Source organism: Macaca fascicularis, chromosome 1 (genome assembly GCF_037993035.2).
Source record: "Macaca fascicularis isolate 582-1 chromosome 1, T2T-MFA8v1.1".
Taxonomy (NCBI): domain Eukaryota; kingdom Metazoa; phylum Chordata; class Mammalia; order Primates; family Cercopithecidae; genus Macaca; species Macaca fascicularis.
The window spans coordinates 31260992-31287644 of record NC_088375.1 but is presented as its reverse complement, the minus strand read 5'-3'; the positions used below and the strand labels follow the sequence as shown (position 1 = coordinate 31287644).

At 39.6% G+C, this 26653-nt stretch overlaps 1 protein-coding gene across 4 annotated transcripts in view; it reads left to right on the top strand.

The window, feature by feature from the left end:
- Positions 1 to 11942: 11942 nt before the first annotated feature.
- Positions 11943 to 26653, top strand: part of ANKRD45 (ankyrin repeat domain 45) — a 71592-nt gene continuing 56881 nt past the window's right edge. For 2 of the 4 annotated variants that reach the window (XM_074014405.1, XM_005540027.5), the window contains exon 1: positions 20028 to 20062. Coding sequence is in view for 2 of the 4 variants with exons in the window: in XM_065526883.2 (XP_065382955.1) it covers positions 13227 to 13271 (45 nt within the window). In the remaining 2 variants the exon portion in view is untranslated. Of the gene's footprint in view, positions 12036 to 12196; positions 13272 to 20027; positions 20063 to 26653 lie in introns of those variants that run through there. The other 2 variants (XM_065526883.2, XM_065526847.2) reach the window with 2 other exon arrangements.

Below are 26653 nucleotides of genomic sequence, written 5' to 3'. Positions count from 1 at the left end.
GAGGTATAACAATGTAAAAAAGATATTCAGAATTTCCCAGTTCCCTCTGTACCTAAGGGGTCAGCCCAACCCTCTTCCCTTTGAAAGAGATACCACAAGGGGTGGGGGGTGGGGGTGGGCATTGGCTTTGTAAATGCTCCCTTAACCAGTTCAGAAGTCTGAAATTTTAAAAAGGAGCTTAAACTGCTACTAGATGACCCTTATGGAGTGGCAGACCAAATTGACCAATTCTTAGGACCTCAGTTATACACTTGAGTCGAGTTAATGTCCATTTTGGGCATCCTTGTTTCAGGGGAAGAAAGGAGTATGATTTGTAGGGCTGCTATGGTAGTTCAGGAACGTGAGCACCCTCCTGGTGAAAACGTTCCTACCACGGACCAGAAATTCCCCACCCGACATCCCTGGTGGGACAATAACAATGCAGATCACCAGGAAAATATGCAGAACGTAAGGGAGATAATAACAAAAGGAATTTGGGAATCAGTACCCTGAACCCGAAATCTTTCTAAAGCATTTTTATACAACAGGAGAAGGATGAAGGGCCTATGAGATTCCTAGACTGAGGGAGCAAATGAGGCAATATGCAGGCCTCAATTTGGATGATCCCCTTGGGCAAGGAATGTTGAAACTCCAATTTGTCACTAAAAGTTGGCCAGACATTTTTAAAAAGTTACAAAAGAGAGACAATTGGGAAGACCTTCCCCTAAGTGAGCTTCTCAGGGAAGCTCAGAAAGTATATATGAAAAGGGATGAAGAAAAAGAGAAACAAAAGACAAAACTTATGTTTTCCATCTTCCAACAGATGGCTCCAAACCCAGGTACTTCTAGACAGAGCTTCCAGGGAGCCAGAAACTATAAAGGGTCCAAACCCTCTTTTAAAGGACCCCAGCCTCTATCTGGAGGACGAAGGTCCTCATCTATCAAGCCTCCTAAAGAGTGTGGGGGAGCAGGGTTAAAGAATCCCAGAACTAAGAGGTTCCTTTAGGAAGGACAAGATAGGTGCTATAGATGTAGAAAAATAGGCCACTTCAAGAGAGGATGTCCTGAACTAAGAAAGGAGAAAGAAGCCCTTCCACTCATGACTTTCGAGGAAGAATAAGGGGGGTCAGGGGCTCTGTCTCTTTTATCTTGAGTCCCACCAGGAGCCCTTGATAAATTTGGAGATGGGATCTAAATATGAGTTTATCACCTTTTTAGTTGATTCAGACACTGCTTGCTCCTCTGTTTGTTTCCCCCCCCATCTAATGTCTCCTCCTCAGAGGAACTTTTAGTTTCCAGGGTAAAAGGGGAAGGAGAGGGGAGAACAGCATAAGTGGCTGGCAGAGACAAGGAAAGACCAGCAGAAAGGAGAGAGACGAGAGAGAGAAAGAGGCAGAGAGAGAGGAAGAGACAGAGAGACAAAGAGGGAGTCAAAGAGAGAGAAAGAGAGAGACAGTCAAAGACAGAGAGAGATAGAAGTAGTAAAGACAAAACAGTGTACCCTATTCCTTTAAAAGCCAGAGTAAATTAAAAACCCATAATTGGTAATTGAAGATCTTCTCCGTGACCATATAACACTCCAATACCACCTTGTTGTCAGTGTAAACAAGGGCATAGCCTGAAAGCACTGAGGACACTGACAACCCATACCCTTCCTATCAAAAATCCTTAACCCAGTAACCTGCAGATGGCCCAAATACATTCAATCTGTAGTGCCAACTGCTTTGCTAACAGAAGAAAGTATGAGGCTATTCTGTTAAAAAAAAAAAAAAAAAAAAAGATGATTCAACATTAACCACTAAAAATTCCCTTAACCCAGCAAGTTTCCTAACAGGTGATCTAAATCTTAATTACTATACAAAGGTCCGACCAGACCTAGGAGGAACTCCCTTCAGGACAGGACTATAGATGGTTCCTCTTGGGTGATTGAGGGAAAAAGACACAATAGGTATTCAGTAAGTGATAAGGAAACTCTTGTAGACGGAGAGTTAGGAAAATTGCCTAATAATTGGTCCGCTCAAACGTGCGAGCTGTTTTCACTCAGCCAAGCCTTAAAATACAGAACCCGGAAGGAACCATCTATACAAATTCTAATTTGGACTAAACAAGATCTTATTAATAGTAAAGAATAATTGAAATCCCAAAGTTACAAGGTTTTCAACAAAAGTAAAGTTTGCTAAAAGTTAACAGTGTAACATGTATTATCTTAACTTCTAATCTTGTGGCCTTAGACAGTCTAGTCCCCAGACATGAAGGAAGTTCGCTTTGGAAAAGAATGGTTATCTTAGAAAAAAAAGAAGGGGGGGGGGGTGTAGAATTTATATAAAAAGGACTGTTATATGGTAAATTCTTGTCCTAAAATAAATTAACTGGTTGTTTAAATAAAAGGGATGTTTGTGACAAGTCAGAAAGTTGAGCTATGTTGAAGAATTGTCTGTGAAAGTCATGAAAAAAAAAGTTATAAAAGGGAATTTATGCAAGAAATGTTGTATAATTTAAAAGTAATTAGGCCTCCTGAATGTAAAACTATTGAAGAAACAGTTTATGTGCAAGGTGTGTAAGGAAAGTAAAATATACTTTTGGTAAAAGGATTATAATGAGGCATAAGAATGTGGATTTTTATCTATATTAAAAGATTTAAAAATATATATTTTATTTTAAAGGTTTAACCAAGTTTTAAAACATTAAATGTAAAGGAAATTCTGTGTGTAAACATACTGGCTAAAGTTAAGGGGGTGTCATCCAGTTTTTCTGTGAACTGGACATTAAAATAAAAGCACAACAGGTTTTTCTTTTTCTTTTTTTTTTTTTTTGAGACTGAGTCTCGCTCTGTGGCCCAAACTGGAGTGCAGTGGCCGGATCTCAGCTCACTGCAAGCTCTGCCTCCTGGGTTCACGCCATTCTCCTGCCTCAGCCTCCCGAGTAGCTGGGACTATAGGCGCCTGCCACCTCGCCCAGCTAGTTTTTTGTATTTTTTAGTAGAGACAGGGTTTCACCGGGTTAGCCAGGATGGTCTCGATCTCCTGACCTTGTGATTCGCCCGTCTCGGCCTCCCAAAGTGCTGGGATTACAGGCTTGAACCACCGTGCCCGGCCACAACAGGTTTTTCTTAAAGCACTAACCTGCTCTGTAACAAAAATTATAAAAGGTTAAAAAAAAGTCTATAAAAATCTTACCTTATGGTCAGATCTTAAAAATTGGATAAATATGTCTACAAGGTTTTTTAAAAATTAAGTTTAACATTGATAACACACTAATATAGAGGTGAAATTTAGCTTATCTGGTATAAAAATCATACAGGAAGCATTGTCAAATATAAAATGGTGTTTGGCTTTCTTTGGTCTAAAAACTAATGAAAATAGGTGCTAAAGGAAATTTCTCAGTAAGAAGGCACCAAGGACTATAAAGTCCACTGCTGATGTCCCCACATTTAAAACAAAAGGTCAATTTCTTAGAAATTATATGCTTGGTTTGTCCTCCACTTTCCTTTCCCTCAAAACTAAGTCTCTTAGCACAGATACCACCCCTAGATTTTTCAGTAAACCAACACCAACCTGAGGATTTGATCATGTTCTCATCAAAGCGTGGAAAGAAAGAAAACTCAAATCAGCCTAGGAATGACCCTAACTTGTGCTGCTAACCACTGAGACTGCTGTTCATACAGCGGAAAGGGGATGGATTCATCACACCCGAGTCAAGAAAGCGCCATCCTCTCCAGAGTCGTGGGCCATAGTCCCAGGGGAAAACCCTACCAAACTAAAGCTAAGAAAAATTTAACTCACTTTCATCTATTCTATTACTCTTCCTCCTTTTCTCGTTCTTTTGCTGACCATCTAGTTATTAACATAACCAAGTCAATTTTGCCTCAAACTGTTGCATTTAATGCTTGCCTTGTTATACCATGTGGGGACTTGTCAAGTCAAAGACAGCTCTCTACTTCAGAAAAGTACCTCTGTCCCTCCTGACTCTCCTCAGACTGAGCATTAGTGAATTAGGACCATTTAATCTGGGGAGATTTTGATAAAGACCCCAATGTCAATCAGGAGTCTTGCTCCCTGATATAGAGCTTTTATGCCATAGTTGGTCCAATGTTCTGTGGACCACTAAAGAGCAAGAATGGACTGCCCCAACCAGTTTTTGTAATTTCCTAAAACCATACATTCATTTTACTAAAGCGACAGCCCTCCCCCCTAACCGTCAGCTAAACCAGTGTAATTCTATACAGGTTATTATCTCAAACCCTCAAAGTTCTTCCCCTTTTCTAAGCCAGTTCCCTTCTTTAAGCCGGTTTTATGGTATGGGGGCTGAGGTTTCAGGGACGAACCCTATTAGATTCTTTGAAGTGCATTTCTTTGATGCCCCACCCCCTGCAAATTCCTCTAAGCCTTCTTCCAAAACCTCTCACAATGGAACAATTGCTCCTCCTCCATCTAACAACAAGACCAAGATAGCTATAGTTATCACAGGAGTTAAAGACTTAAAACAAACTTTGGTAATTAAGACAGGATACCAAGATGCAAATGCCTGATTGGAATGGATCAAATATTCCCTCCACAGGTTAAACAAAAGCAATTGTTATGCTTGTGCACACAGCAGACCAGAGGCCCAGATTGTTCCCTTTCCACTGAGGTGGTCCTTCAGTCAACTGGATGTGGGCTGCATGGTAGCTCTTTTCCGAACTTTTACAGCCTGGAGTAATAAGTCATGCCAAGCTCTCTCTCTGCTATATCCTGAAGTCCGGCATCCTGCAGGTCAGCCCCCGAGAGCCATTCAGCTTGTCTCCCAACACTAAGTTCACTTCGTTTCTCTCATGACAGGGAGGAAACAGCGTTCCTTGGAGACCTGAAGGGATGCAGTGAGCTTAAGCATTTTCAAGAGCTTATCAGTCAGCCCTTGTTCATCCCTGAGTGGATGTGTGATGGTATTGTGGTGGACCTTTACTGGACACTCTCCCAAATAACTGGAGTGGCACTTGTGCTTTAGTCCAATTGGCTATCCCTTTCACTCTGGCATTTTATCAACCAGAGGAAGGAAAAATAAAACATCGTAAAGCAAGAGAAGCCCCTTATGGGTCTTTCGACTCTCACGTCTGTTTAGACACAATTAAAGTCCCACAGGGAATATCTGATCAATTTAAAGCCCAAACATCAAATAGCTGCAGGATTTAAGTCAATATTTTGGTAGGCGACAATTAATAAAAATGTAGATTGGATAAACTACATCTACTACAACCAACAGTGATTTATTAACTACACTGGAGATGCTGTTAAAGGAATAGCTGAACAATTAGGTGCTGCTAGCCAGATAGCTTGGGAAAATAGGATACCCTTAAACATGATATTAGCAGAAAGTGGAGGAGTTTGCATCATGATTAAAACTCAATGTTGCACCTTCATCCCAAACAACACAGCCCCTAATGGAAGTATAACAAAGGCATTGCAGGGTCTAACTGCTCTGTCCAATGAGTTAGTCAACAACCCTGGGGTAAATGATCCCTTTTACAGAATGGCTAGAAAAGTGGTTTGGTAAATGCAAAAGAATAATAGCCTCAATTCTTACTTACCCCACGGCTGTAATGGGTGTACTTATTCTTGTCAGGTGCTATGTCACACCATGCATTCGTGGGTTGGTGCAGAGGTTCACAGAAACAGCACTTAATAAAATCTCCCTTAACTGTCCTCCACCTTACCCAGAGAAGTTTCTTCTTTTGGAAAATCAAGCAAAACAACTAAGCCAAGACATGTTAAAAAAAAAGTTTGAAAAGAAAGCTGTAAGGAAATACAAGGGGAGTTGTTAGGTATGAGTTCTAAATTTCTTTTCAAAGATTTAGTATGTCAGTATGTTCAATCCTTTGCCTTCTACTTTTAAATTTAACTTCCTCATAAAGCAAACTTTTTCGATTACCTAATCCACCCTGACTCATTCCAATCACCTACTCCACCCTAATTCATTCTGATCACCTGATAGCTGCTCTGCCCTGACTTCCGCCAAAGCACTCACCCCATTATTCTCTTTAAATTAGCCAATCGGAATTAGTTTAACCTGTGGGGTCTAACCCTAGCCAATAGGGGAACGACACAGCAGCAGGGGCCATGTGCCTCAGTGATAAGAACCCCTTCCCCTCCGTTGTCCAAGTGTGCACTCGCCATTGCTCCATCTGTAAGGGTGCACTCTTCTATAGAAGTACCTGGCCTTGCTGACAATTAAAAAGAAAATTTATATTTGAGTGCTATTACCTTTGCGGCACTGAAACTTTGTATGTAACACCACCTTGGGCACATGTCGTCAGGACCTCCTGAGGCTGTGTCACAGGTGAATCCTCAACCTTTTCAAAATAAACTTTCTAAATTAACTGAGACCTGTCTCAGATTTTTGGGGTTCACATTTTGGCAACCACAAAGGGATTCTCACTGGAGGTGCCGCTGACCTTTGACAAATCTTCTATCAATGCTTGGTACCAACTTGAGCTATCTTTATGGTTCAAATAAATAGGACAATTTGCTGAGGCCTGGAAACACCCCTTCAGAGAATCCCTGATCTCAAATTTGTTTGAGATCTAGTTTATTTTGCTGTACGCCTTTTTTTTTTTTTCTTTTTTCTTTTTTTTGGTGGAGTTTTACTTGCTTTCAGCACAAGGAAGGCAAGTTTTTTCCTGCTTCCATGATGATGGAGGTAGGTAACTCCTTTATGCAGATTGAGCTCACTTCCAACAGGGAAGATGAATATTTTCCTGCTGCTAGGATGGTAGAGAGCAGCCTTCAGCCTGAGACCCATCCTTAGGTAAGTAACTGTGAGTAACTTGGCTAAAGTTAAGATTAACAACCAGCTGGTCTTAATTTCTCCTTACCGTTAGAGTGCTCAGTAATCATATAAGTTGTGTGATCATTTGTTTTGCTTAACTGTTTTTTGTTGTTTTGTTTTTGTTGTTGTTTTGGTCTTTTTCCCATTGGGTTTGATCAACTCCATCCGACTTGATCAAATCCGAAGGAAAGTTCCAAATTATGGGCAACAAGGCCTCTGCAGTGGCTAAATTCCCACACAAACACAAAGATGGTGGGTGAAGGGAGAAAAATGGCTCGGAAAAAGAAAAACAAAGATGCGAGATTTTTTATTCTGACTACTAGAAGGGCCTTATTTACATAACAAGCCTACCTTTTTGCTAGTCAGGCCAAACTGAAAGAGCAATGGATGTACTTCTGAAATAGCAGCAGTTTGTCTTAGTGAAATATGGTAATGAGATTTAAAAAGACTTTTTTTTTTTTTAAAGGAGCTCAATGGTTAAAGTCAGCTTAATTAAAAACTAGCATCCAAGATATGTGTGTGTGTGTGTGTGTGTGTGTGTGTGTGTGTGTGTATTTAAAAGGCCTTCATGGTTTTTTTTCCTCTCCTAGAAACTTGTCCTTTTTTTTTGAGCAAAAGCTTTTTTTCCTCAGTTGACTAAATTCTGTTTTCTTCATTTACTTCTGCTGCCTCTCCTTTCTCTTGCACCCTCTGCTGCATGAGAGACCTTAAATAGTTTATAATAGCCTGGGGTTCCTTAAAGAAAACGAAGGAGTCAGACTCCTTTTGGGGGAGAAACCTGTTTTTCCTTATGGGACTCCAAGAATGTAAACAGGCAAGTTGGTCTCAATTCTTAAACTGCTTGCTTTGGTATTGTGTTACCTGATTTGTTGACTTAAGTCATTTTTGCAACAGAGTTTACTCTTGGGTTTTTAAAGAAGAATGTAATTTAGACATTTAGAAATGTCTTTGTTTAAAAAAATTTTTTTAAGTGCACTGTAAAAAGATCATGTGGTCTAGCCTCATAATAATTCTCCCTTTTTGGAAACCCAGGATTCAGTGTAGGCTCAGCCCAGAACTCAGAGATGCAGTTAAAAGATAGGTAGTCCCTATTTAAATAAAACTGGTCTCCTTATACAATCCTATGATAGATTTTTATAATTTTATATTTGATTTGACATCCATCTTTTTTTTTTTTTTTTTTTTGTGACGGAGTCTCACTCTGTTGCCAGGCTGGAGTGCAGTGGCATGATCTTGGCTCACTGCAACCTCTGCCTTCTGGGTTCAAATGATTCTCCCTCAGCCTCCCAAGTAGCTGGGATTACAGGTGTGCGCCACCATGCCCAGCTAATTTTTGTATTTTTAGTAGAGATGGAGTTTCACCATGTTGGCTAGGATGGTCTCGATCTCTTGACCTTGTGATCCTCCCGCCTAGGCCTCCCATAGTGCTGGGATTACAGGTATGAGCCACTGTACCTGGCCTTGATATTCGTCTTTAATCTTCCATTAGCATACAAGACTTGTCCTTGGTAAATTTTTCTATTTGATTTTCACCTTTGTTATTTCCTTTAGTATGCAGATTTAAGGCTATTTAGCTGACAACTGCCTGGGATTATGAAACAGGTTATCAGGAATCTGAGAAAGATAGGAAAACAAAAGATTTTTATGACTATGAGATGTACTTCTATCAGCATGCCTAATACGTCTATATATTTATGTGTTGTGTACACAATGTTTCACTACTGAAGATATACAAAAGAGCTCTATACAGCTTAAGAAAATAAAAGTGGTGAAATAAAATACTTTATCAAGAAAAAAGACTAGTCAAATGCTTTAAGTTACATAAGTTAAGTAAGATCTTTAATAAATAAGCTAGCTTTAACATTATTCATAAAGTAATATTAGAAATGTCTATCAAGTTGTCTAAAGGGAAATTATAATGGTTTTTCTAGAGATTGGGTTTAACATAAAAAACACATACACTAAAGAACTGATTACAACAGTAAAATTTTCTTAAGGAATTGATTTACTTTTAATAAATTATAAGAGATTCTAATTTTTTTAAAATCCAAAGTTCAACTTTTATCACATCTCACCATTTTTTTAAAAAATTATACTTTAACTTCTGGGGTACATGTGCAGAATGTGGAGGTTTTTTACATAGGTATACATGTGCCATGGTGGTTTGCTGTACCCATCAACCCATCATCTACATTAGGTATTTCTCTTAATGCTATCCCTCCCCTAGCCCCCCACCCCCCGACAGGCCCCAGTGTGTGTTTTTCCCCTCCCTATGAGAACAATGTGCTCTCATTTTTCAACTCCCACTTATGAATGAGAACATAAGGTGTTTGGTTTTCTGTTCTTGTGTTAGTTTGCTTAGAATGATGGTTTCCAGCTTCATCCATGTCCCTGCAAAGAACGTGAACTCATCCTTTTTTATGGCTGCATAATATTCCATGGTGTATATGTGCCACATTTTCTTTATCCAGTCTATTAGTAATGGGCATTTGGGTTGATTCCAAGTCTTTGCTATTCTGAACAGTGCTGCAATAAACATATGTGTGCATGTGTCTTTATAGTAGAATGATTTATAATCCTTTGGGTATATACCCAGTAATAGGATTGCTGGGTCAAATGATATTTCTAGTTCTAGATCCTTGAGGAATCACCACACTGTCTTCCACAGTGGTTGAACTAATTTACACTCCCACCAACAGTGTAAAAGCGTTCTTATTTCTCCACATCCTCTCCAGCATCTGTTGTTTCCTGACTGTTTAATGATTGCCATTCTAACTGGTGTGAGACAGTATCTCACTGTGGTTTTGATTTGCGTTTCTCTAATGACCAGTGATGATAAGCATTTTTTCATATGCTTGTTGGCTGCATAAATGTCTTCTTTTGAGAAGTGTCTGTTCATATCCTTTGCCCACTTTTTGATGGGGTTGTTTTGTTTTCTTTTAAATTTAAGTTCTTTGTAGGTTCTGGATATCAGCCCTTTGTCAGATGGATAGATTGCAAAAATGTTCTCCCATTCTATAGGTTGCCTGTTCACTCTGATGATAGTTTCTTTTGCTGTGCAGAAGCTCTTTAGTTTAATTAGATCCCATTTGTCTATTTTGGCTTTCATTGCCATCGCTTTTGGTAGTTTAGACATGAAGTCCTTGCCCATGCCTATGTCCTGAATGGTATTGCCTAGGTTTTCTTCTAGGGTTTTTATGGTTTTAGGTCTTACATTTACATCTTTAATGCACCTTGAATTAATTTTTGCATAAGGTATAAGGAAGGGATCCAGTTTCAGCTTTCTGCATATGGCTAGCCAGTTTTCCCAGTATCGTTTGTTAAATAGGGGATCCTTTCCCCATTGCTTGTTTTTGTCAGGTTTGTTAAAGATCAGATGGTTGTAGATGTGTGGTGTGATTTCTGAGGTCTCTGTTCTGTTCCATTGGTCTATATATCTGTTCTGGTACCAGTACCATACTGTTTTTGTTACTGTAACCTTGTAGTATAGTTTGAAGTCAGGTAGCATGATGCCTCCTGCTTTGTTCTTTTTGCTTAGGATTGTCTTGGCTATGTGGGCTCTTTTTTGGTTCCATATGAACTTTAAAGTAGATTTTTCCAATTCTGTGAAGAAAATCAGTGGTAGCTTGATGGGTATAACATTGAATCTATAAATTACTTTGGGCAGTATGGCCATTTTCATAATACTGATTCTTTCTATCCATGAACATGGAATGATTTTCCCATTTGTTTGTGTCCTCCCTTATTTCCTTGAGCAGTGGTTTGTAGTTCTTCTTGAAGAGGTCCTTCGCATTGCTTGCAAGTTGGATTCCTAGGTATTTTATTTTCTTTGTAGGAATAGAGAATGGGAGTTCACTCATGATTTGGCTCTCTGTTTGTTATTGGTGTACAGAAATGCTTGTGATTTTTGCACATTGACTTTGTATCCTGAGACTTTGCTGAAGTTGCTTATCAGCTTAAAGAGATTTGGGGCTGATACAGTTGGGTTTTCTAAATACACAATCATGTCATCTGCAAACAGACAATTTGACTCCCTCCTTTTCTAATTGAATACCCTTTATTTCTTTCTCTTGCCTGATTGCCCTGGCCAGAACTTCCAATACTATGTTGAATAGGAGTGTGCCAGTTTTGTCTTGTGTCAGTTTTCAAAGGGAATGCTTCCAGTTTTTGCCCATTCAGTATGATATTGGCTGTGGGTTTGTCATAAATAGCTCTTATTATTTTGAGATACATTCCATGAATACCTAGTTTATTGAGAGTTTTTAGCATAAAGCGCTGTCGAATTTTATTGAATGCCATTTCTATATCTATTGAAATAATCATGTGGTTTTTGTCATTGGTTCTGTTTATGTGATGGATTCTGTTTAATGATCTACATATGTTGATCTAACCCTTTATCCCAGGGATGAAGCTGAGCTGATTGTGGTAGATAAGCTTTTTGATGTGCTGCTTGATTCAGTTTGCCAGTATTTTATTGAGGATTTTTGCATTGATGTTCATCAGGGATATTGGCCTAAAATTTTCTTTTTTTGTTTTGTCTCTGCCAGGTTTTGGTATCAGGATGATGTTGGCCTCATAAAATGAATTAGGGAGGATTCTATTTTCTATTGTTTGGAATAATTTCAGAAGGAATGGTACCAGCTCCTCTTTGTACCTCTGGTAGTATTCAGCTGCGAATCTGTGTGGTCCTGGACTTTTTTTGGTTTCACCATTTTTGTTTTTTTCTCCCCCTTTAAAAGGTGTGAAATAATAAAGCTCTCTTTCAACTCATTTTCAGCTCATTTAAGTTTTTTTTTCCCCAAAGTTCTGTTTGTTGTGGCCTGGTGCTAACAATATTTTCTTAAAGGTCTAAAGGAAATGTTTTCTTCCAACATAATATCCTGTACACTCTTTTGCCTTTTGGTAACTGGACTCACAGATTTTACGTCTTATTGAAATAATTCCTATGCCATTATTACTAAGTTTTTGTTTGCTTAGGAAAAAAACTGATATATTTTTTTTAAATTAAGGTTATTACATCCGTGTATCTTTCTGTATGTGCTTTTAATGTACTTGTAACATTAAGTTACAGGGCTTTGACTCCTGGGTCTAAAATGTACACAAAGCCCTGCTAAATCTTAAACACTGATAGAAGTTAAATCCTCATCTTCAGGCCCCATAGAGAATGCCAATCAAAATAAACTGCATTGCTGAGACACAGGGCCAGAAGTTAACGCCATTCAACTCCTAGAGGTCCAGGGACTATTGTGGAAGAGGTGGGTGTGAGATTGTAAGGGCCAATTTTAAGACATAAAATAAGTACAGTTTCTCTGCAAATTAACCATTAATACCAATGGCACACTGATGCAAGCCCTGCATATGAGCCCCTATGTCAGATTAACACGGTTTTTTTTTTAAGCATTAACCCAAACTTTAATAATGATTATAAAAGGCTTATGGAAGTTATAGCTTATGATCAAGATTAAAATTTTATATATTGTTTATAAAAATTTGAAAAACAAATTTAATTGACTTCATGTTGTTTTTATTATAGTTTATTGTTTGGAAAATTAAGTTTCCTCTCTCAAAAAATACATTTTGCACTTTTTCTTTTTTGAAATCCTTCAGTTATCACTTTAGTTAAATGAATGACTTATTTTACAATGACCTGTGATCCTGTTTAGTAATATCAAGTGTTTTAAAGCTTTGATATTTGACAAACTTTCCAAAATCAAATTATAAATTATGTCTTTTTCTGACCTAATTAATCCTTTAAGATATTACTGGTTCCTTAAAGTCCAAAAATGACATATTTGGCTTATTTGGTATAAAAATTATATAGGAAGCATTGTCAAATATACAGTGATGTTTGGTTTTCTTTGGGCTGTATTATTGGCATGTGTTCAAAAATTATGGAAAACTCCTATAATTCTTTTTTTTTTTTTTTTGAGATGGAGTCTCACCCTGTCACCCAGGTGGGAAACTCCTATAATTCTAACATGAATTAGTGTATGTTATAAGTAATTATAATTTTTTTTGTAAATTATTGTGTGCCACAGAGGTAACAAATTTCCTTGTCAATTGAATCTTTATGGCTGCCCTAAAACTTTTTGTCATCCATGGATGATTGTTGTCTTGTTTTGGTCCTCTTTAAAAGGTGATTTTATGATCAGCTATGAACTCTAACAGGTGCTCTTGAATGCAGGTTTCTGATTACTTTGGAGATTGTAACATTTGAACAGAGGAAAAACTTTCAGGACTCATGAAGAGCTGAAATGGTTATGAATATCAAGCACAACAGGAATTAACTGCAGGGACTAAACTAATAGAAGTTTAAAGTAATCTTTTAAACTTTTTGCTTAAAACGTTGCTGATCCTCTGTTCTGTTTTTCAGAGTCAAGAAAACTTGTAAGCTATTTATAGCTTTTAACAGTTAAGTATACTCCTATGAACAAAATTTGGAGTGTATGTGTTTCTGTCTACCTGATTTCTACAGAATTTGGAAAATATTTGTGAGTATTCTTAACTTACGACAATACAATTATTTGCATATGAATAAGAATCTTTTTTCATTTTTAACAGGACACAGTTGGAGAAACTTGTTATTTTACCAAGGCTTTGACTGAAATGGTGTGTTTTCATTTAAGGAATCAAACTTCACTTATGGAGCCAATAAAAGCCCCTTGGAAAAATTGGCCTCATACCTTTTTCTATACAGTCCCTTTACAGGGTTCCTGACCTGTGGTAAGTAAAGAATGTCACTTTCTGACAGGCCCAGGAGCCCCAGGTTTATATTGGAACATCAAGAGGAGAGGAATTCACCTACCTCATAGGTATTTGATGGTACAAATCCATGGCTGGGCTTGGCTTTTAAAAAGTCATATCTGAAATTCCTTCTATGGACTAAAGTTCCATCAAAGCCAATTTAAATGCCTATGTAAAATAAAATTATTCTTGATACAGTGTATAAAAATAATCAGGCGAAGGGTAATAAAGCAAATCAGTCCTACCATGATTTGTCTTTAATAAAAATGGGAGAGTGGATAAAGAAAAATTATTTTTCAAAAACTATAGTACACCCGTTGTTAGATTCTAGTCTCACCTATTGTTTTTCAATTTTTATTATTTTCTACAGTTTGGACTGAATTCTAATTCTAATTTTTTTTTTTTTTCTTTTTTTTGAGACAGAGTCTGCCTCTGTCCCCCAGGCTGGAGTGTAATCATGTGATCTTGGCTCACTGCAACCTCCACCTCCTGGGTTCAAGCAATTCTCCTGCCTCAGCCTCCTAAGTAGATGGGATTACAGGTACCTGCCACCATGCCTAGCTAGTTTTTTGTATGTTTAGTAGAGATGGGTTTTGCCATGTTGGCTAAGCTGGTCTCAAACTCCTGACCTCAGGTGATCCACCTGCCTCGGCCTCCCAAAGTGCTGGGATTACAGACATGAGCCACCATGACTGGCCTGAATTCTAATTTTTCTTGGCTACAAGCCTGCAAAATAATGTCTTCAATTTTTTTCCTTCTTTTTTCTCCATTTTTCCTAATTTGGAGTCACTGAAAACTAAGCTATGCTTTTTTTAAAGCCCTGCAAACTGAAGCTAAAGAACTTAAACTTCAGAAGAAAATAATAGCAACCTATTTACGTACATAAGCCACTTTCATACCTGCCTATTAATGTATGGACTTCAGAGCAATATGGCCTATATTGATTTTCCAGGATTGTTCTTTTGTTTATTGTTGCTTTTCCTCCTTCTTCCCCCTATTTTCTCTTCATAGGACATAAGACTTCACAACCTTCTAAAAACGAGCTTTCCTAATAACTTGGGACCTACCAGTCTAGGAATAAACCATCCTAGTCATAAGAGATCAGATAAAACCTGAGACCAGAGACTCATTTTCTTTTAATATGCTTTTTCCAAAAGATTTTATAAAAGAAAAGGGGGGAAATATGAAAGGAAAATGTCTTGGGTCCCTGAAATCACTAAGCTAAAGCGAAAAGTCAAGCTGGGAACTGCTTAGGGCAAATCTGCCTCCCATTCTATTCAAAGTCACCCCTCTGCTCACTGAGATAAATGCATATATGATTACCTCCTTTGGAGAGGCTAATCAGAATGCAACCATTTGTCTCTTATCTCTCTGTGAACTGGAAGCACGCCCCACCTCCCACCCCCCTGCTTTGAGTTGTCCCACCTTTCCAGACTGAACCAATGTTCATCTCATGTATGTTGATTAATGTCTCATGTCTTCTTAAAATGTATAAAACCAACCTGCTCTAACCACCTTGGGCACATGTTATCAGGACCTCCTGAGGCAGTGTCATGGGCGTGCATCCTCAACTTTGGCAAAATAAACTTTCTAAATCAATAGACACCTGTCTCAGATTTTTGAGGTTCACAAAAGCATGGTGAATGTGGAAAAAAAAGTCAAAAATATCCCCATCCCAAAAGAACCATGAAGGTGGGCTGAGTGCAGTGGCTCCTGCCTGTAATCCTAGCACTTTGGGAGGCTGAGGCAGGAGGATCACTTAAGGCTGAGAGTTGGAAACCAGCCTGGGCAACATGGCAAAACCCTGTCTCTACAAAAAAATACAAAAAAATTTTAGCTGGGCATGGTGACGGGTGCCTGTAGTCCCAACTATTTGGGAGGCTGAGGTGGCAGGATCACCTAAGCCTGGGGAGAATGAGACTGCAGTGAGCTGTGATCACACCACTGCACTCCAGCCTGGGTGACAGAGTAAGATGCTATATCCAGAAAAAAAAGAAAGGTTCCTTCATAGAAAATGGGAGTTCACTAACCAGAAAAGGAGGGACCGGCGGGTGAAAACCATGGGTGTTCACTATGTCATTCTTCTCAACTGTAGAGATTAGCTGCATGGAGAAATAATTCTTTTGTTGTATACTAGGGGAGTAGTTTTAATATTATCTAATTATTGCCAGAAAGACACAAAGTAAATTATTTTGAAATAGTTATTATTTTTGGCAGATTTTCTATAATATTTAATTAGCATATAGCTAACAAGTAGCAGTCCTCTGGTGTTTTAAACCAGACTAACCTAGGTACAAATACTGGTTTGGCCCTATTAGCTGTGTGGTCTTAGGTAGGTGACTCAACCTTCCTAAGTGTCAGTTTCAAGAATAATATCAAAAAAAAAAAAAAAAAAAATCACTTTCACAGAGTTGCTATAAGGATTAGAGATAATTTTTATATGAATCACTTAACACAATACTCAGCATATAATGGGCTTTCAAACAACAAGACATGATTATTGTAGCACATAAAGTTACCATGGAGTAACTTACTCTACTAGTTTATCCAGGTTTTTCATCAGAAATTGGTATTGTACAAAGAACATGACTCTTAGTCTATGAAGTATAGAAATATGGCAGGGTGTGGTTGTTATGCCTGTAATCCTAACACTTTGGGAGGCCAAGGCAGGTGGATCACCTGAGGTCATGAGTTTAAGACCAGCCTGCCCAACATGGTGTAACCCCATCTCTACTAAAAAATTACAAAAATTAGCAAGGCATGGTGACACGTGCTTGTAATTCCAGCTACTTGGGAGGCTGAGGCCAGAGAATCGCTTGAACCCAAGAGGTGGAGGTTGCAGTGAGCCGAGATGACACCACTGCTCTCCGGCCTGGGTGACAGACCAAGATTCCATCTCAAAAAAAAAAAAGGCATAGAAATATAGTTTTTTATACAATAATTTCTATTCTGAGGGCCTGTTCTCCTGTTGGAAAAAACTAATTTCAATCATTCTGGAAACCTCTCACCATAATTTTCTAGAGGGGATCTAATTTCTGGGGGGTTTGAATGGTGCTTAATCATTTGCTGCTTAAGCTGTCTGTTCACCAGGCCTCCACTGTCTTATCTGGACCTCCGTTAATACCCATAGGTTATTGCTGAGATGTCTCTTACACATGGGCACTCAGCCCCTTCAAATCCAGTGGTTCTTTCCAGTACTCTCAGGTCAAGCTTGCAGAGGGTATGGCTAAGAGCGGGTGTCATGGGAGTTTTTCTGCTGCATCTAGGCCACACTCTTGCCATGGATCTCCTGTCTGTTTCTAACCTGGTCTGCCTAGATGCATCACGCAGCTGTTTCTGACGTGGAGTTCAAGGGGAGCTCAGGGCATCTTTGCTTTTAGGTCTCAAACCTTTTGTATCTTGCTACCTTTCTAATATTAGCATTCAGAGCACTCAAAAAAAACTTTAAAAACTCTATTTAATTTTTAGTTATTTAATTCCACTTCAGACTTTCAAGAAACAGTTATATGTGGGAATTCTTCGTATCCCCTGAAGATGAATGAAAAACAGAATCATGTACAGTTTTGTACAGTTATGCATCATAAGTCATCTTCCATCCAGATATTAAAAAACAAAGACTATGAAAAAATGGCATGTTAAAACTGAAATACCTAAACTTAGCCTTGCTCTTCATCACCTTCAGTAAGAAATGATTGTTGAGTAGAACAAATGTGTTGTATAGTGACAGCAGGAGCAAGCTTGCAACTGACAGATTATCATTCCTGTCTGTAATGTCAAACTCCAAAATTTTGATTACCACAACTTATTTGAATATGAAAAATTTAATAATCACATTTGAAAAAGTTCAAATTTATTCTTGTATTTCAGAAGTTCAGATTTATGGTGGTGTTACTGGTGGTGAATCTGTATGGGTCTGCAGCAGCCTCAATTCTCGCCTCCTCAGAAGAAAGAATCTGACTGAGGGGCATAAGGCATAAGAAGAGATGGAGGCAAGTTTTAGAGCAGGAGTGTACGTTTATTAAAAAGCTTTTGAGCAGGAATGAAAGGAAGTAATGTACACTTGGAAAGGGCCAAGTGGGTGACTTTGAGAGATCAAGTGCAGTTTGACCTTTGACTTAGGGTTTCTTTTTTTTTTTTGAGACGGAGTCTGGCTTTGTCGCCCATGCTGGAGTGCAGTGGTGCGATCTGGGCTCACTGCAAGCTCCGCCTCCCGGGTTTATGAGATTCTCCGGCTTCATCCTCCCAAGGAGCTGGGACTACAGGCGCGTGCCACCACGCCCGGCTAATTTTTTTTTTTTTTTTTGTATTTTTAGTAGAGATGGGGTTTCACCGTGTTTAGCCAGGATGGTCTCAATCTCCTGACCTCGTGATTGGCGGGCCTCAGCCTCCCAAAGTGTTGGGATTACAGGCGTGTACCACTGTGCCCGGCCTTAGGGTTTTATATGTTGGCATACTTCTGGGGTTTTGCGTCCCTTCTCCCCGGTTCTTCTCTTGGGGCGGGCTGTCCGCATGTGCAGTGACCTGCTAGCACTTGGGAGAGGAGCACATGTAGTGTGTTTACTGCAGTTCTATGCATGATCACTTGAGGCATTCTTCTCTCACCAGTTGAATGTACCCAAGAAGGTCATATACTAGTTAAACTCTGCCATTTTGACTCTTAATGTGTATCCTTGAGCCCACTCACCAGTAAGAAGTACTTTTCGTTTTCTTTTTTTTTTTTTTTTTTTTGAGACGGAGTCTCGCTCTGTTGCCCAGGCTGGAGTGCAGTAGTGCGATCTCGGCTCACTACAAGCTCCACCTCCCGGGTTCACGCCATTCTCCTGCCTCAGCCTCCCGAGTAGCCGGGACTACAGGCGCCCGCCAACACTCCCAGCTAATTTTTTGTGTGTGTGTGTGTTTTTAGTAGAGACGGGGTTTCACCTTGTTAGCCAGGATGGTCCCTATCTCCTGACCTCGTGATCTGCCCGCCTCCGCCTCCCAAAGTGCTGGAATTACAAGCTTGGGCCACCGCGCCCGGCCCCAAGAAGTACTTTTTAAGTGGTCCATTTTCAGAAAACAGGCCCCGGCAAATCCGGGCAGCTCCCTTGCAGACATGACAAGCCGTGCGCTACAGACATCTGGGAAGAGTGATAAGACTCACGGAAGTCAGAGGGGAGGGAGAAAAAGAATAGGGGGTGGGGTGGCTAATCCATAAAAGGAAAGAAAGTTTTGTCATTGGGAAATCAAAACTTAAAGTGGGGAAGGAGACAAGATGTAACCTTGTAAGGGGATAATGAAACTTAGGTAATGGAAGATTGTAACCCCATAGTACTCAGCCTATGAGGAACCGGGGTAGGGACTTGTACACTAGGTGATAAATTCCTTGACAAAACTGCACTGGGTGTGCCTGCTCACCAGACACCTGATCTTGCAAGACTGTTATTGAAAAGTCTCTCTTTTGCTGTTCTTCATGCCTCTAAGTCCATTCTTTGGGTTTGGACAGGTGAGTATGTTTCTCACATCACCTAACTCCTGAGATCTTATGGGGAAGCTGCTGATAACCAGTTTCAGGTGTTTTCTGTCTATTGGGAGAGCGCCTTTTCCTGGCATTGGATGCAACCAATTATTATTTTAGAGACAGTTAACAACTGCCTATTACCTGACGGTCACATGACATTCCTGGTGGGGGATAGGGGAGCCTGCTCTGCTCATGCCTGACTACCTACCTACTGTAACAATGGTGAAATTTTGCTTGGGCCTTTGGTCAAATATTCATTTCAAAACTAGGCTATTCGAACGTCAGCACAAATGTTCAGAGCCCCTCTAAAACATTCACCTACTCCTTAATGGATTCCTGGTAGAAGCACTAAAGAAATGAATATTTTCCTTCACACTTGCCTTCAGCACAAAAACTTCCCTGTTTTCACTGTGTGATTCAGGTGAACATTGATATAATTACTAGGTATGCCTGACCCTTCCCTGCTGTTTCTTTCAAACCCCTTGTCCCTCCACCTCCTTCGCTTCCCCCCTTTTAAAGTTGCGTTTTGCATCTTGAATTTCTGAATCAAGAGGGATATAGTCTCCAAGTTTCTTCTGCTCCTAAGGTAGCTGGCACTTGTGAGGTCGCCTGAAACGCTCCTTGCTGGTGACAATGACCATAAACCATGGGAGAAAGAGATCCAATAACTGGAAAATTAAGGGGTTATTCGTACAATCTTTTGTAGTTTTTAGAATGCAATCTCCTATTTCCAGAAAATTCTTTCGTTTAAAAGCCAAAGGTTAGACGGGCCAACAACCAATACGCACAACTTATTTTTAAACTGTAAAACAAATACAGACAGTATTACAGAAAATTTACAAAACAAAGAAAAAACCGACAGGCCACCCAGAAACTGAAATTATCTGGATTAATTCCTGGCTGTTTTTCCCCTCTGGCTTCCTGCGCCTTTGCCACCAAGCATAACCTTCCCGCGCTGCCGGAACCGCGGCGCAGGGGGAGGCGCTGCCTCGCGCGGTGCGCCGTTGCCATGGTAACCGAGGAGGCTGGGGCTCGGGTGTGGTGAGTCTAGGGGTCCTGGCGCCGTGAGCCGGGTGGGCACTCCGGGAAGGGTACGAGGGGGTAGACGGACATCTTCCCTCCAGGTTGCTGGGGCAGGGCTGGAGGGGAGTGGGCTTCAATCTCAGCGTCCTCAAACTGCTTCTGTCCAGAGCTTTGCACACCGGTCCCCTACCCCGCGGGCAGGCGCGAGGGAATCGCAGAAGGTCCCCAGGGAATTCAGGCCGAAGAGCAAACTCTGGTGCCCAGAAGAGTCCGTTGCTCCCTCGCGGGACCTCCTGAATCACCTGGCGGCGCTGACACTTTCTGTATCCTGTTCCTCAGGCCCTCTCTTTGTTTAATCCTGTGTACCCGGGGCTGCCCTTGGGGGTCCTTCTCCTTGAGCTGGGACTTAAAATCCTTAAGGGACTACATTTTTTTTTTTTTTGATGAAAAAAATCAGTTGGCTTAAAAGGCACGTAAGGATCTACTCCTGTATCACAACTTCAGGCTGCGTCGCCTGCCTCCTTGCCCTTTGTTTATGTTCTTCCCGTTACCTGGATTGTCCTTTTTTCCTCCTTTTAAAACTCCTGCTCTTCAATATGAAGGTTTCACCTCTTCTGGGAAACCTTTCTGAGACCGCCACCCAGAATTGAATGTAGATGTCCACGTTTTAACTCTCAAAGCACTCTGCCTACCTCCATTGAATCCCTGATCTCACTCTGTCATTACTGATTTACTTGTGTCTTCCCTACTAAAATGTGAGAGCCTTCGGGGTAGGGACTATGACCTATGTGATTTTCTATTGTGGGTGCCTCGAAAGCATTCACATTCTATACTTAAAAAGGTTTATAGATTTTTCTAGACTGATTTAGTAAGGCAGACCAGGTGCTATCCTCATTTCAGAAAAGTCACGTAATTAGTAACAGAATCAAGACTAAAGCAATGCCATTCTGCCTTCATAGTTCCAGCTTTCCCTCTTCCCTCCCATGTTCATGTTCTATGTGAAACTTTAGTTATATGTAGCAGGGTTACAATTTTGATGTATGTTATTACTTCTGTGGGCAAAGACAATGTAATTTATTTTTGTATATGACTGATCTAGTTCCTTTCATGAGCATTTACATATTGATTATTAGGAAAGAATCTAACTGTCCAATTGGTTTTCAAGTTTAGCTCAATTTAGAATTGAATTCTTTGGGTAGTGCTTAATTTCTCTTATATACAAATGTTTAGGTTTTCAGGTATCTTCTTGGATTCTTTCCTTGAGATGGTCCCCCGGCTATGTGGATGCATGTGGATAGCTCATGGAATCAGTTATGGGGACGTGTCAGGGTCCCTTTGCCTTCCCTTGGCTGTGGCGGGGGGAGGGGGGTGATGTTCCTGGTATACCGGGTGCTCCCTAGGGCTTTCGTGGTTCTTTGTTAACCTTTGGCTTATATACCTTGTGAACAGGTATCTCCTGGTTTGGTCAGGACTCAGTAGAGCTCCCTGGCTCACTCAGTTGCACTGAGTTCCTGCTGTGACTTCCCTTCAGCCCTGACTGGAGTGGTTTGCACCACAGCCCTCCCTCCCTGCAAAGCCTCCTTGCCCTGCTATAGCAATTGAGTAGGGCAAGCATCCTGCAAGACTTCCCTATTTCTAGGTCTCATGTATATCCAAAGGCAGTGCCCTGAAACTTTGTTGTCTCAGGACTCCATTTTACTCTTAAAAAATGATCAAAAAGAGCTTTCCTTTATGTGAGTTATATCTTTTAATACAGTATTAGATGTAAGAATTAGAAATTAAACTGAGGATTTAAAAAATGTTTATTAATTCCTTAAAAAATAACAAATTCACATGTTAACATAAATTATGTATTTCTCATAAAAATAACTATTTTCCAGAACAAAAGAATTAGTGAGAAAGTGGTATTATTTTACATTTCTGCAAATGTCTTTAATTTCTGGCTTAATGGGAGACAGATTCTTAAGTCTGCTTCTGCAGTCAATCTGTTGCAATAAGTTGTTTTGAAATGTGTAAAGCAAATTCCTCCTTACATAGATATATAGTTGGAAAAGGGAAGAGTATTTTAATAGCTTTTTCAGATAATTGTGCACATTTTTTGTGACTGCACCAAAACTCTACAAGTGGTAGTTTCTTTTTTTTTTTTTTAAGACGGAGTCTCTGTTGCCCCAGGCTGGAGTGCAGTGGGGCAATCTCGGCTCACTGCAACCTCTGCCTCCTGGGTTCAAGTGACTCTCCTGCCTCAGCCTCCTGAGTAGCTGGGACTACAGGTGCCTGCCACCATGCCCGACTAATTTTTTTTTTTTTTTTTTTTTTTTTTGCTTTTTTTGTATTTTTAGTAGAGACGGGGTTTCACCATATTGGCCAGGCTGGTCTTGAACTCCTGACCTTGTGATCTGCCCACCTCAGCCTCCCTAATGCTGTGATTACAGGTGTGAGCCACTGCAGCCGGCCACAAGTGGTAGTTTCTTAAAAGCTACTTGCAGTGTGGAATCTGAAGCCATGTCAATGAACTTTTCATACTGTGTTACATTAAAATCTATTGATCTGTTCTATACTTTGGATCTTTTACCCATGCTTGATATTGTAACATAATGGAAAATGGCAGGGGGAGTGTAGCTGATTTTGTAAAGGAGAAAAGCAGTCATTAGCAAAATGTTGCTTCATTTAGTTATATCAGTTTTCCAAATGTTAACATGTTTCATGCTGTAATATTTTTAAAAGCCCACTTTCATTAATATCACCTCTGATCTCATCATGAAAGTATTGGGAAATTGTTGGCCAACACATGGCCAATAGGAGTTTTCTAAAATGTAAATTGCAGTTGGGCACGGTGGCTCACACTTGTAATCTCAGCATTTTGGGAGGCTGAGGTGGGAGGATCGCTTGAGGTTGAGACCAGTATGGGCAGCATAGCCAGACCCCCTGTCTCTACAGAAAAATTTAAAAATTAGCCTGGTGTGATGGCATGCAGCTATAGTCGCAGCTACTCGGAAGGCTGAGTTGGGAGGATTGCTTGAGCCCAGGAGTTCAGGCTGTAGCGAGACGTAATGGCATCATTGCACCTCAGCTTGGGTGACAGAGTGAGATCCTGTCTCAAAAAAAAAAAAAAAGAAAAAATAAAAATAAAATGCTATTTGTATTAGAGTTCTTCAGAGAAACAGAATCAATACAATATATATAATCCTCTGTATTTGTGGATTAAACCAGCCCTGGATCTAAAATATTTGGAAAAAACATGGATGGTTCTGTTTATACTAAACATATACATACTTTTTTTCTTGTCATTATTCCTTGAAAATAGGCAGAGAGAGTGAGTTCTCCCTTACTTAATCTTTGGTTGTATTCAGGCCTAGTTATTTTTCATAAACTATTTTTTTTTTGTTAACAGGTAATGTGTTTAAGATGAATTAATATGTACTTTATGTTTTTGTTGTTGTTGTTGTTGTTGTTTTTTGGAGACAGGATCTTGCCCTGTAATCCAGGCTGGAGTGCAGTGGCGTGATCATGGCTCACTGCAACCTCTGCCTCCTGGGCTCAAATGATTCTCTCACCTCAACCTCCCACGTAGCTGGGACCACAGGCATGTGCCCCCATGCTCAGCTATTTTCTTTTCTGTATTTTTTGTGGAGATGGGGTTTCAGCATGTTGCCCAAGCTGGTCTCGAACTCCTGAACTCAAGTGATCCAGTCACCTCAGTCCCCCAAACTGCTGGGATTACAGATGTGAGCCACTGTACCCGGCCTCAGTTTTAATTTCTCATATAAATATTAATTTAGATATAGCCCACATAAAGAAAAATTCCCTGGGGTTCTTAATTTTTAAGACTGTAAAGAGCCCTGAGATCAAAGAATATGAGAACCGCTGCCCTCATTATGTTGGTTCTGGGCTGATATAGAAATTAAGCTCCATTTAAGAGTATAACAAGAGTAGCTGTGAGTATTCTGGCCCAAATCATAGTGCAAGATTTGATCTAGTTTGTCTGCATATCTCTGAATTAACCTGGGATCAGACTGATCTCTAGATGTGGAATGATATGTTGGTAATCAAATATCTGGTGGTGGTAGGGTAGAAAATTATTTATTCATAGCCTGCATAGGAATAAACTATGGAATATTCAAAAAAGAGAAAGAGCTGGGCCTGGTGGCATGGGCCTGTAGTCCTAGCTACTTGGGAGGTGGAGGCAGGAAGATTGTGAGCCCAGCTACTTGGGATCCAGGGCAGGAGGATAGCCTGAGCCAGGAATTCAAGACCAGTCTGTGCAATATAGCAGGAACTAATTTTTTTTTGTTGTTGTTGTTATTGTTGTTTTCTTTTTTTAAAAAAGAAAGAAAATAAATAGTAGCATTACCATCTTTTCTTTTGCTTCATGGATTATTTTGCTGGAGGTTTGATGATGACCTAATAATTATAATGGTAGCTTGTATTTACTAAATGTTCCCCATGTGCTTGGTATGTACATCATTTAATTTATTTTGATTCTTAGAACAATCATAGTCTAGACTCTAGTGTTATTCCTACAAGAGAGTAGGTAAATTGCCCAGTATTTTGCAGCTAATAAATTGCAGGATTGGATTGTGAACTCAAGTCTCTCTGACTCCAAAACCCATTGCTCTTGGCTACGAAAAGAAGCACTGGGAATTGCAAGCTTGACTTTAAGAGTTATTGAATATATACAACTTGTTAAGAATTGTGGTAAGTCTGAAAGTAACACAAAGAAATGTAAAGCTTCATTCCTGCCCCCAGCAAGTTTACAACGTAATTGGATAGATGTCTTACATACTTGAAACAATTAGAAAATTATATAATATCATATTTGGTAGGTTCTATTGTATAGACTATACACAATGGCCTTTGGAGTTCAGAATATTGAGAGGCCAGTGTGCACTCAAGAGAGGAATTAAGGAAAGTTTTAGGAAGAAAGTGGGTTTATAGCTCGGCCTAAATAGGATTTGGGTAGTTGGAATGTCGGAGATGTAAAGCTATTTTAGGTCTCATAACAGGAATACCTGTGAAACAAAAATAGGAATTTCTCAGTATCTTCAAGTTCTCATGGCTGGGTCCCTGGTGTGCCAGTGAAAGCCATTCCTAACACATCCTGCCTCTATTCTGCAAGGTTTGAATATGGATATCTTTAGCAGAAATGTTTCAAAAGATTATGACTACTATTAATAGAGTGACAAAATTATTGTCTAATAATAATGGACACTTTTGAGAGTGAAAGTAGATGCTATTAAAAATTATACCAGGAAAACAGATAAAACGGGAAATGTCCTGCATACATTGGGACATATGTCACCCAAGCTATTAACCATAAACACAAGCTGTTTAACTTCTGTTAGAGTTCTTCTTGTTGATTTCCTGGTATAGTCTCCATAGTGCTTATTCAAGACCCATGTTTTTACACACTGTGGGTTGCATCCCATTTAGTGGGTGATGCAGTCAATTTAGTAGGTGGCACCCAGTTTTAAAAAAATAAAAATGGGACAAAAAACAGTGATATGTTACCTATAGTAAAGAGAAATATTGCTTTGTTTTAAAAAGAAATATATATGTACAAATATATGCAATGTATCCATGGTAAAATTGTCCATTGTTACCAATCAATAAATTATGTGGTCACTCTATTGATAGAAGTTACATATATTTACATATAAAATTAAAATGAAATGTCAAACTAATATATATTATGTATTATAACAGAAATAATTTATACAAGATATAAAATAATACATATGTATTTGAAGAGACCAACCATTATCCTTTCAAGCTCCAGCTATTATGTTTGAAATCCAGTGAGAAGGAATTAAGCATTCCTGGAATTTGCACTCTATATATCTGCTTAGATCTTATTGCTTACTATTTGGGCATGTGGCAACACCAATATTACAAGAGAGACTGGAAAATAGTCTTATTCCACCGTAAAGATCAGTTTTAAAAAAGTCTTGTTAAAAGAAAAGAGGGTGGGCTTCTATTCCAAAAGAAGAGGGTGGGGTTCTATTCCAAAACAAAAGGAGATTAGATTTTGGGGAAGACAACTAGTAATTACTGGGAGGCTGAAAATGAGGAAACCAAGGGAACTGTGGAGGATCAGACCACAAGAACCACAGCATCTTCTCATAGAAGGAAGTTTGATCAGCATACTATTTCTGTCGCTTGTGATGAATGCCCTTCAACTAGCCTCATTTTCTTGTATCCCTTGTTTAAGAGTCAAGATCGTAGGATGGAGCCCCTGATTGGCTGAGCTTAAATAATGTACCTGCCCCCAGGCTTGTACTGAGAGAGAGAAAAGAAGAATCCTGCTTCTTTATCTTCTGGTGTGGGAAGTTAGCTATATCTTTTATTAGAATTATCTGAAACTGAGATAGGTGTGCTTTAAAGAAGGTGTGTGTGTGTGTGTTGGAAGGGTAGGGAGTTGGATGTCAGACACTGAAGAATTACAAGTTTCCACTGTAATTCTTCTGTAAAATGAAAGAGTTGAACTAAACCATCTCAAATACAAGACATGCACCGAATCTTATGGTTGAGTCATTGTTGATTGGGTAACTGAACTCCCGTTTCCAATCCCTGTCTACCTTGCTTGCCTCTATCATAGAGACTGGAAAATCA